At 37.4% G+C, this 18229-nt stretch overlaps 1 protein-coding gene across 1 annotated transcript in view; it reads right to left on the bottom strand.

Moving 5' to 3' along the window:
• Window positions 1-18229, bottom strand: part of phldb1a (pleckstrin homology-like domain, family B, member 1a) — a 32463-nt gene that overhangs the window by 7673 nt on the left and 6561 nt on the right. Inside the window, exons 5-12 of the mRNA XM_016289382.1 lie at window positions 13563-13688; window positions 9896-11022; window positions 4373-4498; window positions 3783-3902; window positions 2247-2366; window positions 1778-1936; window positions 1401-1544; window positions 1013-1108 (exon numbers count right to left, since the gene is read on the bottom strand). Coding sequence (XP_016144868.1) covers window positions 1013-1108; window positions 1401-1544; window positions 1778-1936; window positions 2247-2366; window positions 3783-3902; window positions 4373-4498; window positions 9896-11022; window positions 13563-13688 — 2018 coding nt within the window. The remainder of the gene's footprint in view (window positions 1-1012; window positions 1109-1400; window positions 1545-1777; window positions 1937-2246; window positions 2367-3782; window positions 3903-4372; window positions 4499-9895; window positions 11023-13562; window positions 13689-18229) is intronic.

Genomic DNA, 18229 nt, shown 5'->3' with positions numbered 1-18229 from the left:
ATCTAAATTAGATTGTATAATTTCGAAATTTGAAGCAAAAACAGAATGGTTTGACTTCAGTTTTGTGAAACTATACATAAAATAATATCTGTATGAAACAGAAACAGCGAACGAGATGAATGAGACGCAGATTCACTCTCTGCCAGCAGGTGGCGCTAAAAGTGTTTCCTTGGTTTCTGCTGTAAACAAAACAGTGCTGCACTTATGAACTTTAATATGCTTTATACAGAGGCAAGATGAAAAGAAAAAATACCATCTAAACTTTTCTAAAGACAGTAAGTTCCCCTAACTGAATCGCGATTTGTTTAGCATCTCAACCGATTTTAATCATCACATATTTAAATCGATTTTCAACCGGCTCACGGTTAATCATTATATCCCTAATAGAGAGCAGTGCAACTGACACGTTCAAGGCCCAGAAAGGTTGTAAGGACATGGTTAAAATAGTCCATGTGACATCAGTGGTTCAACCCTAATTTTATGAAGCTACGAGAATACTTTTTGTGCACAAAGAAAAATAACAACTTTATTAAATGATTTCTTCTCTTCCGGGTCAGTTTGCGCCGCCATTCATGAGGCCACGAGTACTACAACGCATACATTCTTATGTATAACATGCATGCGCTGTGCCTTGTTTACAAGCAGAGGAAAGCACAAGCATCAGTCGTCGTACTGACCCGGATTCCCGTAGCTTTATAAAATTATGGTTGAACAACTGATGTCACATGAACTATTTTATTGATTTTCTTACTACCTTTCTGGACCTTGAATGTGGTAGTGCCGTTGCTGTCTATTCAGGGTCAGAAAGCTCTTGGATTTCATAAAAAATATCTTAATTTGTGTTCCGAAGCTTAACAAAGGTCTTACGGGTTTGGAACGACATGAGGGTGAGTAATTAATGACAAAATGTAAATTTTTGGGTGAACTATCCCTAAAAGTTTTTTTCAAAAATGCAGACCGTATATTGTGGCCTCTTTACAACAGTCAGAGGTTATGATTTAAACCGTCTTACTTTGGTGGGTGTGTTTCTGCCTGATGTGGTCATACTGAAAGGCGGGGGTGTAAAGGTGCCGTTGGTCTGTCCCAGCTCACTTTCCTGATTATAGATCTGACAACAAAATATCTCCGTGTTATTCATCACTCATTTATTCGTATTTTCCGTCCAAAATGACAACTATGGCAACTTGCCCCCACAGCAAGGAAGAAGACCACACCAAAGCAACCAAACCCAGCAACAAAGACCGAACCTCAAGCACTTTACATAAAAGTACTGAAATTAATTTGGCAGTTATATCTGGCGAGATTCAAAACGAAAGGTACACCAAAAACAGATAACTTAAGGACAGAAAAAGAATAAGGATGCAAGCAGAAGAGAAGACAGACAAATGAAGAGAGTTTACCTGCATAGGTTTACGTGAGGAGATACACTTAGCTGGCAGAGGGGGAGGACAGGCATGACTGGGCTCCCCAGCTGCCATAATCTCCTGATACCAGCGCTCTGAATCTAGCCTGGGGACTGAGGGCCTACTCCATGCAGGCTGGGTCTGAAGTGCAGTCCAGGTAAAGGGAGGATGGATGGGAAAAAGAGGAAAAATTGATACAGCAAGGAAAGAAGAGATACATGCATTGAAAGTATGGAGTCGTAAATTAAAAGTATGTCTCATAAAACCACAGAACCATTCATTCATCTCTCTCTATTCAACAAGAACAAGCCAGATTGACACAAGCTATCGTAAATAAAACTACAAACACATCAACACCAGGAAATAACACACACCTCAACAGGAAGTGACTGGGAGGAGCCACACTGGGATGTGTGGCTGGAGTGGACAGGGTCAGCGACAATAGCTTGGAATGATTGGACTGAAGATGTGGGGGAGGGGTCAACTTTGGGCATCCCGAACAGCTGGTTTAACTGACTGACTGTCACATACTCCTTTATACAATCAAACCATCACACACAAACACAAAATGTAATGAGGGCACTTTATGTATACAAAAGCATTAAGCCGGCATAGCAAAGGCAGAGGATATAACAACGACAAAGACAGCTGGAAAGAGAAAGAGACAGGAAGAAATGAAAAATAAGAGTTCCAAGAGAAGACAGCCAGTGGGTTATCCTGACAGCATCATAAAAAGAAAAGCCACAAACTAGGAATGAAATGGTATTGGAAAGGGAAACAGGAGGTGGTGAGGCAAAGAAAAAGGTTCTGTCATGGATGAAAAAGTGAGTGGAGGAGTCATACCTCACGATGTGTGTCTGATGTTACAGCCAGCGGTAGACAAAGAGCGTTATGGAAGGCAGTCTGGGCGGGGATACATCCGTTCCCATACATCTTATATACATCAGAGAGTCTGAGGTACTCCTGAGCACACACATTCATCCATCCGTACACACATCCACAAAGGATATCAGTTCATATCTCAAATGAAACTTGAACTGCACTAGAAATATTCATGCACCCACTGGAAAAAGCATACTTGTGCCCAACACATTACAAACATGCCACGCATTTCAACATCTCCAATGTACACATACAGCATGTGTGACACAGAATGTCAATGTCCACCATATCCCAGTACTATGATATGTGACCATACCATTCATAAATGGCCTGAAAATAACAGACAATATTCTAGATTGAGGCAAACAACACTCACAATGTGCATATTAAAGTCTCACACAAAATGAAAACCACAAAATGAACATCACAAATACCCATCAACTCCAGGTCTTGACACTACACAACTCATATTTACACTACCATTCAAAAGTTTAGGGTCAGTATTTATTTATCTTAATGACTGATTGATTGAAAGAAAGAAATTAACTTTTATTCAGCAAGGATGCATTAAATTTATCCAAAGTGGCAGTCAAGACATTTACATTACTATAAAAATGTATATTTCAAATAAATACTGTTCTTTTGAACAACTGTTTGCAACATTGATAAGAAATCTGAGAACCAAATTAGCATATTGGTAATATTTCTGAAAGATAATGTGACACTAAAGATGGGAGAAATAAAGCTATTTTGAATTATAATACTATTTCACGATATTACTATTATTGTATATTGTATCTTTGAACAATAAATGCAGCACCTTGGTGAGCACAAAAGACTTCTTTCAAAAACATTAAAATATTCTTACTGACCCCAAACGTTTGGTAATGTATGGTACTGTAGGTTATAATGTCTATACACATCAGTAGGGTTGGGAACCAAAAAACGATTCTTACTTAGAGCGGGTTTGATATAAAAAAAAAAGTCATTAAGTTCTACAGATGGTTCTTACACATGCATGTGGGTGGAATACATTTACTGCAATATTTATTTAATTATTCCACAACACTACTACTTATCTGAAAAAGCACCAAATATAGGACTCCAAGTCATTCATTTTAATGAAGTCAAGCACATTACAAATCAGTGTAGTGACTGACTGGTTTTTATATGACTGTGCGTTTTGTCAGTAGTATTCCATAAAAATAAATGAATGAAATTTGTTCAGTACTGTTGTTGTTGTTATTACTGAAACCATCTTATCATTTGATAATGAAATTGCATTTCTTTTAGTACTAACAAAATCGTTAGTGGAACCATTAAGGAACCATAATCATTAAATTCTTTACAATTCCCATCTCTACTCATCAGCCACACAGACACATGTTCTTTATGAAGGGTGAAATGACTGAACTGCACAAGCACATAAGTGCAAATGACATAATGGTATTGTTAGTTTGTAAATCCCTCACAGCTGTCCTGGGGTCATGCTTTTACCTCCTGTGGCCTGTTAGAATATATTTGAGGGGTAAATCTTTGACAACAAGATGAGGGGAGCAGATCATTCTGGGTTGGGAGTTCATCTAAAAGGTCAGGTTCACTGATGTAAAGCGCTTCCTGTTTTGAATATAAACACCGAAGTCAGACAGCACCGAACAGACAGTGTTGCACAAACCATGCCAAAGAACATTTTTATACCATTATTTGTCTTATCAAACTTCTTCAGATTCCCTCTACATATTTTATGGCTGATCAAAGAGGCATCGACATGAAGCTTATCGCCGATGGTGATAACCCAGAAAAAACGTGCTCATCACTGCTAAGCAGGAGATGAGTCTATCCCCACGGACACCACCACCATCCAGATGTACACAACAATACGTTTATTTCAAACCAATGCACTAAATACTGAGAAACAGCACAGATATCTCATGAATTATAATGATTCTATGAGTTTAGATCACAAGGCTTCTCTATACCGTCTGTTTACCAGCTTAGAGTTACAAAGTAGTTTGTTTGCCAACCAAAAACGGGTCAATTACCCATTGGTGAATTAAAGTCATGGCTGTTGAATTGAATGCTCTTACCTCCTTCGAGTTGGCAGGCTTGGAGAAAGTATTTTCACCGGTCAGGCTCTGGTATCTCTTCTCCAGGGCAGACAGTCTCTCCTTTTCCTTAAAGAGAAAGAAGTATACAGGGTAAAATTTACCATTAAAGGAATATCCCAGGTTCAACAACAACAACAACAACAAAAAAAAAAATATATATATATATATATATATATACATACATATATGTATATACACCAGGTTCATTTTAGTGTTATGGTGTGTATGGAGTTACTTTGTCATGGCAATGAAGTTGTAAAATTGGATATAACTAGAAAAAATTTAATCTACATGAGCTAAATGACACTATTGACACTATAGCTGCTTTAAAGCTAAAACTGAAGTTGCATCATAAGTGGACTAAAGAATTGGAGATTGTCCAGCATACTTCACCAGAAAGAAGTCTGTCATTTCACAGGAAGACTGACATTTTGATTGAAACATTACAAAGTCAAAAAAACCACTCTCTCGCTCCAACTGGCGGAACTCCAAATCCTCAAAGCGCTTAGTGGCCGACTCCAGTGCCTCCACCTTCTATAGACACACACATGCACAGATGGACAGAGACGGAGAGGGAAAGACAGAGGCAGACGAACAGATGGGGGAAACAAACAAGCAGACAGACAAATGTTCCTCAATGACATGCCGAAGAAGATCACTCCGTCTGCCAAACAATGTTTGCTGTATGGAACACACTTTTTTTCAATGCATCTCCTGAAAAAACATTTCATACACATCCTCTGTTTGGTGCTTATTGGTTATAAAGTGTACAAAGATACAAAACAATGAGGCGATTCGCTCAGTTCATTACCATATCAGTGAATTAGTGAGGAGATTTAGTAAAAAAGCACTTAAGCAAGAGTAGAAAGCAAAAGACAGACATACAAATAAATGAATTCCATGCATTTTAATTGCCTAGGAGCAGAGGTGCATCATAATGATCATGGTTGTTCAGTAAGTGTGTAAACCCTTTATTGCCATGAGCATATTGTGGCTCGAGAGGGAGCGCAGACACACAGCCATAGGATATTTGTGCAGTTTGTGTACCGATCCAGATTCTAACAAGCTGTCCAGTTAAGGCTGTTATATCACGTCATGTGTTTTGCCCATTAATTTCTGGTGATACTGGAAGGTGAATAGTTATTTTCATAGTGTATCTTGTAGGGGTGGAACGGTTTGCTGAAGAAAAAAAACGAACCGTAAGGTTCTCCACGCACGTGCTAGGATCGCGGTTCAACTTAAATCTGACAAAGCATCTGTGATATGGTTTGCTATAAATAACACGTAAAACAAACAGGGGTCGGCTAATATTTTTCTGTTGATGGATGCGCATTCTGGCTTCCCAATGCATTACAACAGCGATGAAAAAAAAAAAACGTAGACAAACCATTCATTCTTGTTCAATGCGACTGCCGTATGCTGGAATATGAGCATTTATTCCGTCATCACCCGGGTGCTGATAGCGCACGCGCACAGGTGAGACCTGAACAGCACACGTTGATATATGTGTTTAAGCTAAACTCATTTAAGCTTGGCCAGTTTAAACATTTAAGAGCCAGAGGACACGAGCTTGCGCGCGCAATGAGAAGATTTGTGCGTGCGCTCATCCGAAGCGCGCAAACCCGCGCCTCAGAACACCCGCAAATATTAACGGGGTCATATGATGCGATTTCAAGTTTTCCTTTCTCTTTGGAGTGTTACAAGCTCTTGGTGCATAAAGAAGATCTGTAAAGTTGCAAAGACTAAAGTCTCAAATCCAAAGATATATTTTCATTATAAAATGTAAGAGTCAGCCACACCTACCTAAAACGGCTCGTTCTAACACGCCCCCACATATCTACGTCACTATGTGGAAATATTAGCATAATGCCACCCAAATGTGCACGCAAAGAAAGAAGGCATGGTTTCAGGAACAGCAGTAGTGTTGATGCAGCCATGTCAGGGAGACGCTGTGTTTCAGTGCTAAAGCAAAAGCACTTTATTTGGCCTTCCGGAAGTAGATGCAATTAGGAATCATTGGTTAAGATTTATTTACAACAGAACAGCACAACCCAGATGTTCGAATTTGTGCAACGCATTTTATGGACAACAGTTGTTTTAACCTAGAAGAGTACAAGGCTGGCTGTGCACAAAGGATATTTATAAAAAAAACAAAAAAGGGTAAATTCTGACTTTGCTATGACAATCTGGCGCTTCTAAATCAGCGACTGTAAGTATGTTTTGTTATTAGTTTAAGTATTTGCTATTGACTGTTCAAATGCGGAGTTTTGCGCAGCATAGAGTAACGCGTTGTGTGTGTGTGTGTGAGGGGAACAGGGTCACATCACAGGAGAGTGAACTGCCTGTCAGAAATCATAGCACGTCTTAACCGCGGCTTGTGTACTGCATCATCACTGTGTCTGTCAGTCGCATGACAGAAACTGTTGCCCTTTCGGGCTTGAACTGATGGTAAAACTAACTATTTAGGTAAAACTTGATATTTACTTTGAAAGCTGACGCTCGCGATTATGGTAAGGGGCGTTACATTTCCGACGCGTGCTTGTGGTGTCTGGCCAATCACAATGCACTGGGTCAGCTGGCCAATCAGAGCAGACTGCGCTTGTCAAAGGAGGGGGCTTTGTTGAAAAATTACGCGTTTGAGAGAGGCGGGGCATAGAGGACCTACAATAATGTACAGTATTTGAAAAAGAATGTGGTTTTTGAACATTAAAGCATGTCAACATATTCTGTTACACCAAATACACAAAATAATGATCTTTAAAATAGCATCATATGACCCCTTTAAGCTTTCTCTTAAGTATTGTGTTTAAATGGACAAATTCACACAAAAATTATGTAAAAATGCCCGTCTTGGTAAGTATCCTATGGCAGACATAGCTGGCTGAACATACTGTATCAGTGCATTCTCTTAAAGTGACAGCACTTTCTTAATATTAATCAAACAGCAACAACAAAGAAATCACTCACTTCTCTTGATTGAATAGCTTTTGTAACTTTAATAAAGGTTAATCTTTAATTCATACAGTCAAATATGCAATGCTGTTTTACATTTCATTACTTTATTCAATTTCTGTACCTGAAAACTAATGTTAGACTTACCAAAAAAAAAAACTGAAAATCACTGTTTATTTTATTTGTATCTTTACCCTATTGCATTTATTTGTGTTGTTATTTGCTTGTAGTTAAGATAGATCATTTTATTATTTTTTTTATTTGACAGTATAATTTTTGCCTAAACATAACACATACCGAACAATACCGAAACTGTGACTCTAAAACCGTGATACAAACCGAACCTTGAGTAAGTTGAACCATTCCAACCCTAGTATCTTGTGTACAAATGTGGTTAAATAAGAGTAAATACATCAATCTTATTTGTTAATATCTTATTAATTGATTTTTTGCTATTTGCTTTGCTTTTATTTAGAGGTGGACAATATATTAGTATCATATATGTTTTCGCACAACATTAGAGATTTTTTTATATATAGATATTGATATTCAATTCCTTTATATTTGGATTACCCTTGCAAACACAATCATTTAATAATTTAGTACATGTAATTTTTACATTTTATATCAATTTCCATATTGTGAATTCATATTTAAATATTAGTTTAAATATATAAATAACCTTCGCATTTAAAACAACTTAAAACTTATTTTTTATTTATTTAGACAAAATAGCAAAGAATTGTAATATCAGCTTGTGGTATGAGCCAGAATTATAATATTGGTGCATTCAGTTTTATTTATTTATTTAACTATCTATTTGAAAGTATAACAGTTTTATGGTGTTCTGGATTATTTTTAAAGGGTTGCTAAAAAGAACATTATTTGGTGTATTTGGTGTAATGAAATGTGTTTATGCGGTTTAAGGTTCAGAAAAAACATTATTTTCCACATACTGTACATTATTGTTTCTCCTCTATGCCCCGCCTTTCTGAAAAGCGTCGATTTTTACAAAGCTCGTCAGTCTGAAAAGCGAGGTGTGCTCTGATTGGCCAGCTATCCAGTGCATTGTGATTGGCCGAATACCTCAAGCGTGTGACGGAAATGTTACACTCCTTATCATATTTTGATGCCCTGTCCGGCCGGAGCGACGAGTAGGCCTGTCGCAATAATCAATATATCGAATTATCACGCAATATATGTACATGACCGCAATAATTTTTGGTGACACAATATATCGCCCATTACATTTACTTCAAAATTAATGTCACCATGTTTTGTTCATTCCACTTGCGCATGTGTCTTTTGCAGCTTCTCGTCCATAATGTGGTGTAACAACAATACTACAGCGAGAATAAAAGTTACGCCTTCTTTCTCTGCGTGAACATTTGGGCGGCGTAATGCAAATCTTTCCACATCATGATAGACGAGTGTTTAGACTGTTAAAGGAGGACAGTATGTGTGTGTGCATATGAGGAGGAGGGCAGCTCAAAGCACTGAGATTGTGTCGGGTAAATATAGTCTTTGGGCAGCCACACGTTCTGCACATGAGCTTTTAAAAAGGCCTCAGGAATTTACATCCGCGTGTTATTCCTGACTGCTCTATGTCTTTACCAGAAAACTGTCTCCATATAAACTCCACCCGCTGAACTCTTAAGTCCACACCAAAAGCCAATGACATTCAAAGCCTCATCAAACAAATACTCTCATTAGTCCTCTACAGCAATCTATGTGCACTCTACTGCATTCGCTTAGACAAACTATGACTTTATTAGTGCCAGAACTCATATTTAGATTTAATTAGAAAAGTGAAAAAACACTTCAGCATATCCCACAACAGCATTTGGGCATCTGGATCAAATTATTCTTATTGAAAACTAGTTAAGAGTTGACTCAATTTATGACTCAATTTATGTCTCATGATCTTGAAAACCTTTTGATCTAAAGCATTTTGCTTAAATGATTTAAATTTGTTTTGAAGAGAAATTTACAAAACTAAGATTTAAATGAGTTTTAACAGAAAAAAAGTAAAAACCTTAAAATAAAATGGCAAAATATAATTTTGATTTAACATGGAATAACCTGCATTAATTGATCAAAATAAAGTAAAACAGTGTTATTGTCAAGTATTATTACAATTTTATATAACTTTTAAATCCATTTTAATATAATTTTTAAATGTAATTCATTCCTGTGATGGCGAAGCGGAATTTTCAGAAGTCATTACTTTAGTATTAATATTTTTATGTAAACCATAATGCATTTTTTTTAGGATTCTGTGATGAATGGGAAGTTCAAAAGAACATCATTTATTTTAAATAGAAATCTTTTGTAGCATTATAAATTCACTGTCACATTTGATAAATTAAATGCATTCTTGCTAAATCAATGTATTAATTTATTTTTAATAAAATTCCTGACCCCACACTTTTAAATGGTATTTTACCTCCATTTTGTTATTTCATAGTTTGATAGTAAAACTAGTACTTAATGAGTAAGTGTGTCCAAACCTTTGACAAATACTGTAAATATACACATGCTCAGACATACCAGCCTCTCCATTTCCTGCTCACGCATCCTTTCCTCTCTTTGCCAGCGATGGTACTCCAGCAGGTCTTCTTCTTTGTCGCTGACCTCTGAAATGCTGTTCTTGCGTTCCCGTGTGCGCGGCTGAACCTGCCGAGGCTCCCTGGAGTTCTTTCTCTGGTTACGGGGACTAGTGAGGGGAGAGACACCTGTCTGAGAGCCTAGAGCTGGGGAGAGACCCCCCTTCTGCTTACCGCAAGACTGGTCCTTCAAAAGAGCAGATACAGGAGATGGACTTCTGGCATGCAATTTCGTACTTCCTACTTCTTCCTCAGCCGTGGTTCGTCGTTGAAGACGAGGACTCTCTGGTACAGTCCGGCCACGAGAGGTCAAAGGAATGCCGGGCAGAGCTCCAGGGAGAACTGGCACCCCAAGGACACCTCTGCGTGCTGTGGACGGGCTGAGAGGAGGAAGTTCACGCATGCTGGATGGTTCTACACCACGACGGGTTGACTGGGGACTGTCTGGAGGAAGGAGTGCACGTGAATGGGGCTGAAGACTGGAAGAAGTTTCTTGGACTGATGAGCCAACACTGGATCTAGGGCTAGAAGATGAACCATGGGTCAGGTGTGGACTCTCACCTCTACGGTTTGTCGCTGGGCTTGAGGGGGTTTCAGTCAAGGCTTTTTGAAGCCTGGAACTTTCTTGATCCTTTAGCCCTCCGTTGGAACTGCTGGCTTTGGATGCAAAAGTGCGTGGCTGTGGCACCGGGGCCTGGACGGTGTGGGTGTAGCTGGTGGAACGGGTATTAGTGGAGTCCAAACAAGCCCCTGGACTGCTAACCACAGAAGGGGTGGAGAGGGGGGAGAAAGGAGGACTGGTATTTTCATAGCTGGAGCTTACGGACAAAATACCAGGACTGGTTGGATGGGAGACAAGACTGTGGCCGCTCCCGTTGAGCATGGCAGACTGTGGAATGGGGTGGCGGGCTTTTTTACATTGCTGAGATGAGGAAGTCTGGCCTTCATCCATATTCAGAGAATTCATAATGTCCTGAAGATCCTTCTCAATAGAGCGCACAAGAGTGCCGTGTCCAGGACGAGGTCGCTCATGCAAAGGAAGGGGGTTTCCATTGAGCTGCCCATGGGTTTCTGTGAAGAATAAACAACATCACTTGATGATCCTAAATTTTAATTGATATCAAATGTAGCAGACTCATACAACATATGTACCAGGTTAACAAAATTTGTGATTTTTAAAAAATATATACACTATCATCTAAAAGTTTGGGTTTAGCAAAAAAATTTTTTCAAAAGGATCAAAAGTTTTATTCAGCAAGGATGCATTCGTTTGATCAAAAGAAACCGCAAAGACATTATATGGACACGTTACAAAATGTTACAAAGGATAAAGTATACTGAAAAAATATCAGTTTCTATAATTAAGAAACACAACTGTTTTCAACATTGATAATAATAAGAAATGTTACATATTAGCACCAAATCAGCATATTAGAATGATTTCTGAAGCATCATGTGACACTGAAGACTGGAGTAATGGCTGATTAATATTTAGCTTTGCTATTTCAGGAAAAAAAAATACATTTTAAAATATATTAATGAAGAAAATTTTTATTTTAAATAAGAATTTTTTCACAATATAACTGTTTTACTGCATTCTTAATCAAATGAATGCAGCCTTGGTGAAAATAAAAGACTTCTTCAGACCCCAAACATATGTGAGGGCTTCTTCATACATGCATAAAAAAATACATTCAATATATTTTTTATGAAGGTTAAAACAGACTTTAAAACATTTTAATTTTAATTTCCTTTCAAATTTCTTTAACGTATGAATTTTATCCTTTTTTTATTTTATCCAGAACCATACTTTTTATATTGAACTTGTTACAACCCATTATATAAAAAATAATTGACTACATACAAGCTATTTTTAACTGAACAACATCAAAACCTAAATCAGACATCTATCTCTCAAATCTGGCAATCACATGGATTTGAAATTCTATATTTAAAACTGTCAGGACCATATTTCCCTCATACCACATGTGCTATAAACCCATGCAGGACAGGGCTGGGTAAAATGCATACAAACACACACCTCCCCCTCTTTTACACACTCTGGGTGTGTCTCTCAGCCTACAGACTGTGGATGGCAAGAATCCCACCCTCAGCCCAAAGGTCAGAGCGGACAAAAGAGAATGGAGCTTGAATTATGGCATGACTCATTCTGCACACTCAAGACCAGCTGAATGCACTCAGTTCTGCTCGCTCTCTACAGCCAGGGCCACCGGTGCAGTAACCACGCAATAAACATGCTATTTTAGTCAGAGCTGTGGCACAGTGGGGAGAACATGAGCTCACAACACATAAGGGAAGTGACCCCACAAATATTGTTTTATTTTGAAATAAACATATTAAAAAAGTTACTGTCATTTTACCAAACAAACAAGTAGTTCTTGAGATTTCTGGAATACTATGTTTATACTGTGCAGCAGTCAGAGCAGAAGCTGCACCACAGCCATCCAAAGTTGTTATTTTCTTGAATCCATTGAAAAAAGTGGCTAAGAATTCACAAGAATTTAAAAATGTAGAATTTTAAGATTAAGTCAAATGAAGAAATGAGCAACTGAAACTGTGGGACGGTGCCTGAAAGATGGATTTAAAGATACCTGTAGATGTGGTAGAACAAAAAAAAAAGAACTTTTAATAAACAAAATGACTGGAAACATTTGGTATGTTCACTGAACCGAAAAATACATTTAATGACCTTTCTGTAATGAAATTTTTTTTGTCACACTGCTTCATAAGGAACAGCTCGTTTGCTGTTTGCTCATAGCTTGTGAGGCGAAAAATAATTTTATTTGTACAACCAATTTGCAAATTGCAAGTGTGTTCCATATTGTTAAATATAATGCATTTTTTTATTATCAAAATGCACAGTAAGTTGAGGTTTATTTTCCAAGTACAGACAATATAATCAGACCAAAGAGCCATTTCAAACTTTTTTTTTTTAATTAATGAATGAAAAACCTATAGGGTCATCAGAAAAACAGTGATGCACTCGGCAGTTAACACCCACACTGGCATAACAACAATGTTATATTCATCACTGTCATGGTGCCATGTTGCCTTAAAATGTCCAATCTGGTGTTCAAGGATTCTAAACTAACAGGGTCAAAGCCAAGGTCACCCAACAGGGGACTTCCAGCAGTTGACAGAGTGCTTGTTGTGGCCATTCAAATTCCCATTCTTTTCAAAGCGATTTCTCAAGGATCTCACTTCCTGGATTCTAGACTCTTTGAAACGAGTCAGTGCTGAATGAGTGAGAGCAGTGTTTAAAATGGGCAAAGATACAGCTGGAGTTTTCTCCAATAACATGGATATTAAAGAGGGAGGATTAGGCCGAGTTATTTTAGGCAGATTTGTGTCACCTGAGCAGTGTCTGGAACTTGTTATAATTATCTAGGGTACAATGCCTCTCTGTGCCCCATTTGCTATAACGTTTAGTAATTAAATCAACGGAATGTGCACCATTATTCGCAAATGTAGTGCTCTCTCTCTCTCTTTTTCTGAGTGCCTTCAGCAACTTTAACTCCCCATTGCATCCAGAGCAGCTGTCTTACACTACCAGATTCCAGGTCAGTGTAATTTTGCTTCTGCATATATACCTGAGTGGTTCTTGTAGGTACTGGTAAATCCAGGGCTTCCACCTGGCATCAAACTCTTCATCCTGAGGGCCTCCTCTGGGTGGTTAAAGCGGAAAAAGGATGACTGACCAAAACACAGCATACACCCTGAGAAAAAAGCACACGCAAGCAGAAAAACAGCATTAAAATTCCAAAAGAAAAGAAAGTTCACTGTATTATAATAAAAAATGAGAAATTATACAGTGCTTTATTATGAAACTTCTAAATGAAATTATTTTAAGTAAACAATATTATTCATAAAAGACTGAATTCAAGACCGCACCTTACTACATTAATTTACATCAGTAAAGCCATTTTTTACCAGAATAAGGGGTAAAAAAATTTAAACTCATAGGATTTGTGAAATATACAGTGTTTATAAGGCAGCTGACATTTTCTGTGACCTTTTTCAACAGTTTTATCGGGTGGAGTTGCCAGCGCTATACTCAGCAACCCTGAATGAAGCAGAGGTTTACTTCAAGAAAAGTCATCTGTTGAAAGAGTAATTAAATCTTCATAAACTTGACTTTATTCATTCAAGGTCATCTTTTAGAGCATCTGAATGAAACAAAACAGGGGTGTGGATCAAACATAATAAAGCCAAACAAAAGCAATCAGTGCAAGTCACACAGCATTTGTCTGGCCTGAATCTGTGTCCTTGTTTACATGCTTTATTGCAACTCGTATCATGGCTTATCTTGCCATATCAGAGTTCAAACAATGAGATTAAACTAAGATTGTCTATTAGTAGGAAATGCACACATACCTCCTATACATTCATAACACTTTGTCCCGCTGCCCTTATGAAAGTGCTGTGATTAGTGGGGCAGAGGGGGATCAATGCAGAGTCTGTCAAAATGCCAGAGAATTATGACCCAGACTTCAATTTCATAATGAACATTGGCACAGAAAGCACTGAGAGAATATAAGATCAGTATGACTCATTGCTGACTTACAGCACAGTAGAGGACAGGATATGACACTAAAATATAAAAATCCCTCTTTTTAACACTGGTTCACCTCTGTACATATATCACCGTGTCTTTGTTGCGGTCTTTCCTAAATTAAAACACTTTATCTATTATGACCATGTCAAAGCTGAACCTCATAAAGTGTCCATGTACTATAAATCATCATTTAAAAACTGCATTTTGTATTTACTTGCATTATCTTTGTGTAATATTAAAATTTGTTTGATGATCTGAATCTTTTAAGTGTGACAAATATGCACAAAATTAAAAAAAACAGGAAGGGGGCAAAAACCTTTTCACACCACTGTATGTGGTAAACCTACATTATAAACACAACCAAGAGCATGGATGTAGCCACATATTTGAGACTGAATAAGGAAAAGACTGTAATAATTTACAAATCAAACACATTCTTCATTTCAGAAATAATCTAAAGGGGACAATCTCTATATCTGTAATGGTTATGGGCCAGTCAAAGAATTCACTCAGAAAAACAAATAAAACAAAACATTCAGTTTGTACACTTCCTAAAAAATGTGGTACAGACAGAATGAATAAGGTCAAATCACTGATGACAGACTATAACCTCTATTTACACAACTAAAGACTAAACAATCAAAAAGGCATATGGCACAAGGGGGCATCAGAGGGGTCAGGCTGGACATGATGAGGTCAGAAAAGGGTTTACAAAGGTCAAAGATCTGAGAAAATATATTCCAGTGCTATTTTATTCCATTAAGCCTTAATGTGTTTTGAGAGCGTTCATGAGAGCATTAACAGTACTTTACATTTTAGTATGTGAAGAACATTAAATAGTATTTAAGTTATTCGTTTAATAACTCTCTATTTACTACATCCGTTAATGAAATAAACGAAAAAAAGCATGTTAATACCTGTATCTTAAGATACTAACTTACAAACATTTACAACAGGGCTCAATTACAGTAAAGTTTGGCTATATTATGTTTAATATAGTCAGCTATAGTTTAGATTTTTGAGATAATAAATCAAATCACTTTATTCTAACATGAATTTATCATTTTTCTTCAAACACATTAACCAGCACAACGGAATTAGTAAACGGCGTTCAACGGTTAATCAATAACCTTCTTTGGAGTACAAAACCGCAAGTCTACAGCGTAACAGGCGAATCATTGGTAAAATATTGAAGATAAAGCAGTTTCACCTACCAGGTTTGGAAAATAAAACTCAAACTTATATCCAATCGATTGGAAACGCTGGGACACGACGGACACTGTGTTTGTGTGGAGCTCTCGCGTGTCGCGTGGAGTAAAGAGCGCTGCGCGCGTGTGTCTGTCCGCAGCTTTTGTGATGTAAATGTCAAGCGCTACGACAACGCGTCCACTCACTGACTTCTGCTACAACACAAAACAGCACAGCTGTCACCTGCCCGACTGTCATCGCCAGTCCAAAGAAAACGGACAAGACAAAAAAGAAGCAGTTAATACTGCTTAATAAGACATCCGGGGAATTTAAAATAGAAACATCATTTTCTTCACAGTGAAACTCTGGATTTCGGGGATGTTCAGAAGCTACAAGTTGCTTTTATTTGAATGCAACTCGAATGTTTTAGTTAAATTGAGTTTAAAAAGGCATACTTTACGGGCATTAAGTCTGTTGAGGACTAATGACGCCTCATTAAGACAAATGTATTGAAAGTCGCATGGGTGGCACGTTGGACAGCTGTCCTCTCGCTGGCTGTCTCATGTTATTGTCATGCAGTACATTAACATTTTTTGCACATAGCACTGGTGCTACAGAGAATTTTGTAGCACAGGCCAAAAAGTTGTAGCACAAGTACAAAACGTCTGCTATCATGTCTGAAAACAAACACAAGTAATGGAGTTCATCACAAACACTGATGTTCCAACTTGCACAAAAAATACAAACCATCGTAAAACATGTTTTAAACAAAACAATTTGTTATGTACAAGCTACATTTTCCTTTATTTGCTAAAAATGGAAGAGTGCAGAAACATAATAAAATACAAAATATAAAATAAAAAAGAATGGCAGACATTTAGGCAAAAGTGGGCGAAGATAAAGATCCTTGTCATTATTTTATCTTTGTTATGGACCCTTTTCACAAGACTGTGATGACGCATTTCAGTGGTCATCAGCATCATAAATCCTCCAAAGTTTTTAACATTTTCATTTTTTTTTTAATTTATGTACATTTATAACACTATATTTTGTATTATATTAGGCTACCTCTGCATCAAATTACAAAAAAACTAATTAACGCTAATGTGAGGGTGTTTCTAATACTGTCTATGGGAGTGACGGTAAATTTGACATTGCTCTCTCTTCTGACTGTCATTACCAGTCTCTCTTTATTTATTTATTTATTTATTTTTTAAGTCATGAAAACATTATCATGGAGTTTTTCTTTTGCTATTTGAACAAATGGGAATGCAATATATATATATATATATATATATATTTGTGGTAGTCTCCCATTCACCACTACAGATTTACCCATCTATGATGACTTCCGCTGCTGAGAAACCCGGAAATGTGAAAGGGTCTATTAAAAAAATAAGACCGTTTGGTAACCCATATTCTTCCAAACATTGTTTTTTTTTCATTCAGCACAAGAAAGAAATTAATACAGGTTAGGGACAACGTGAGTGAGCAAATAATGACAGAAATTAAATTTTTGGGTGAACTATTCCTTTAATGACAAGCGTCAGCATGTTTAGTACTGTCGCTTTAAGAGCTGCACGCATCCCTTTCTCTCTCAACTGTTTACTTTCATTTAGACAACCAACTGTTAAATATAAACCTTGTGTGTTTTTGACAGTATTAAGCCCTATTCGCACGGGATATATGTCGCACTGTACAGCCCTGTCATGCACAGATTGCGAACAGGGGAGTGGACTGCAAATCAGCTCATCTGGATCAACATGATCACTATCCCTTAATAGCCTACTCGAATTGATATTAAACAAATTACTCATAGCTAAACGTCAAAATATATGCTTAGGTGCACCAGGCTTGAAATCTGCTATCTTTAACAATTTTTTTTTAAATAGTTACAGCTGCTGTTAATAAGATAAAATAAGAGAATCCAACAAACCATCACATTTCTGTAGCATCACATGTTCCCAATGTATACAACTAATAAAGAGCAATGCGATTCTGGAGTGCCTGAAATAGTCCAACAGAGCAGGGCAAGGTCAAGTTCTTCATATGGAAGTTCAAGCAAGCCCTCATCATTATCATCGTGCAATTTCCGGACCCCATGTATAACACAAATATACACTGATGTGATTCCAAAGTGGACAGCCTTAAATAGCTCAAGAGTAGTGTAAGGTCAAGTTTTTTAAAGGGATGTTCAAACAAACCTTTATAATTGTTAACACAAAATGGTTACACGGTTATTTTAGTTTTTGAAATGCAATCTTATCTGTGAAATGGTATATATATCTGACGCAGAGTCATTCTGAATTTAAGCAAAGGCCTTAGCTATTACTTACTATATATGCCTTCTTCTAACTTTAGAACCTAGCAGTCCATCCAGTCTGATAATAGCTGAAACATTTGTCCACTGGAGCCACTCGATGACTAATTCTCTTGATAAGTGGAATGGTATTCAGAAATGCATGTTACTGATGTGCAGGCTGAATCTATTGATTAACTGTCAAAAATGTTCAA

Source organism: Sinocyclocheilus grahami, unplaced genomic scaffold, assembly GCF_001515645.1.
Source record: "Sinocyclocheilus grahami isolate Dianchi unplaced genomic scaffold, SAMN03320097.WGS_v1.1 scaffold12.1, whole genome shotgun sequence".
NCBI classification, from domain to species: Eukaryota; Metazoa; Chordata; class Actinopteri; order Cypriniformes; family Cyprinidae; genus Sinocyclocheilus; species Sinocyclocheilus grahami.
The sequence above is the reverse complement of the archived record's forward strand: the minus strand, read 5'-3'. Positions and strand labels throughout refer to the sequence as shown.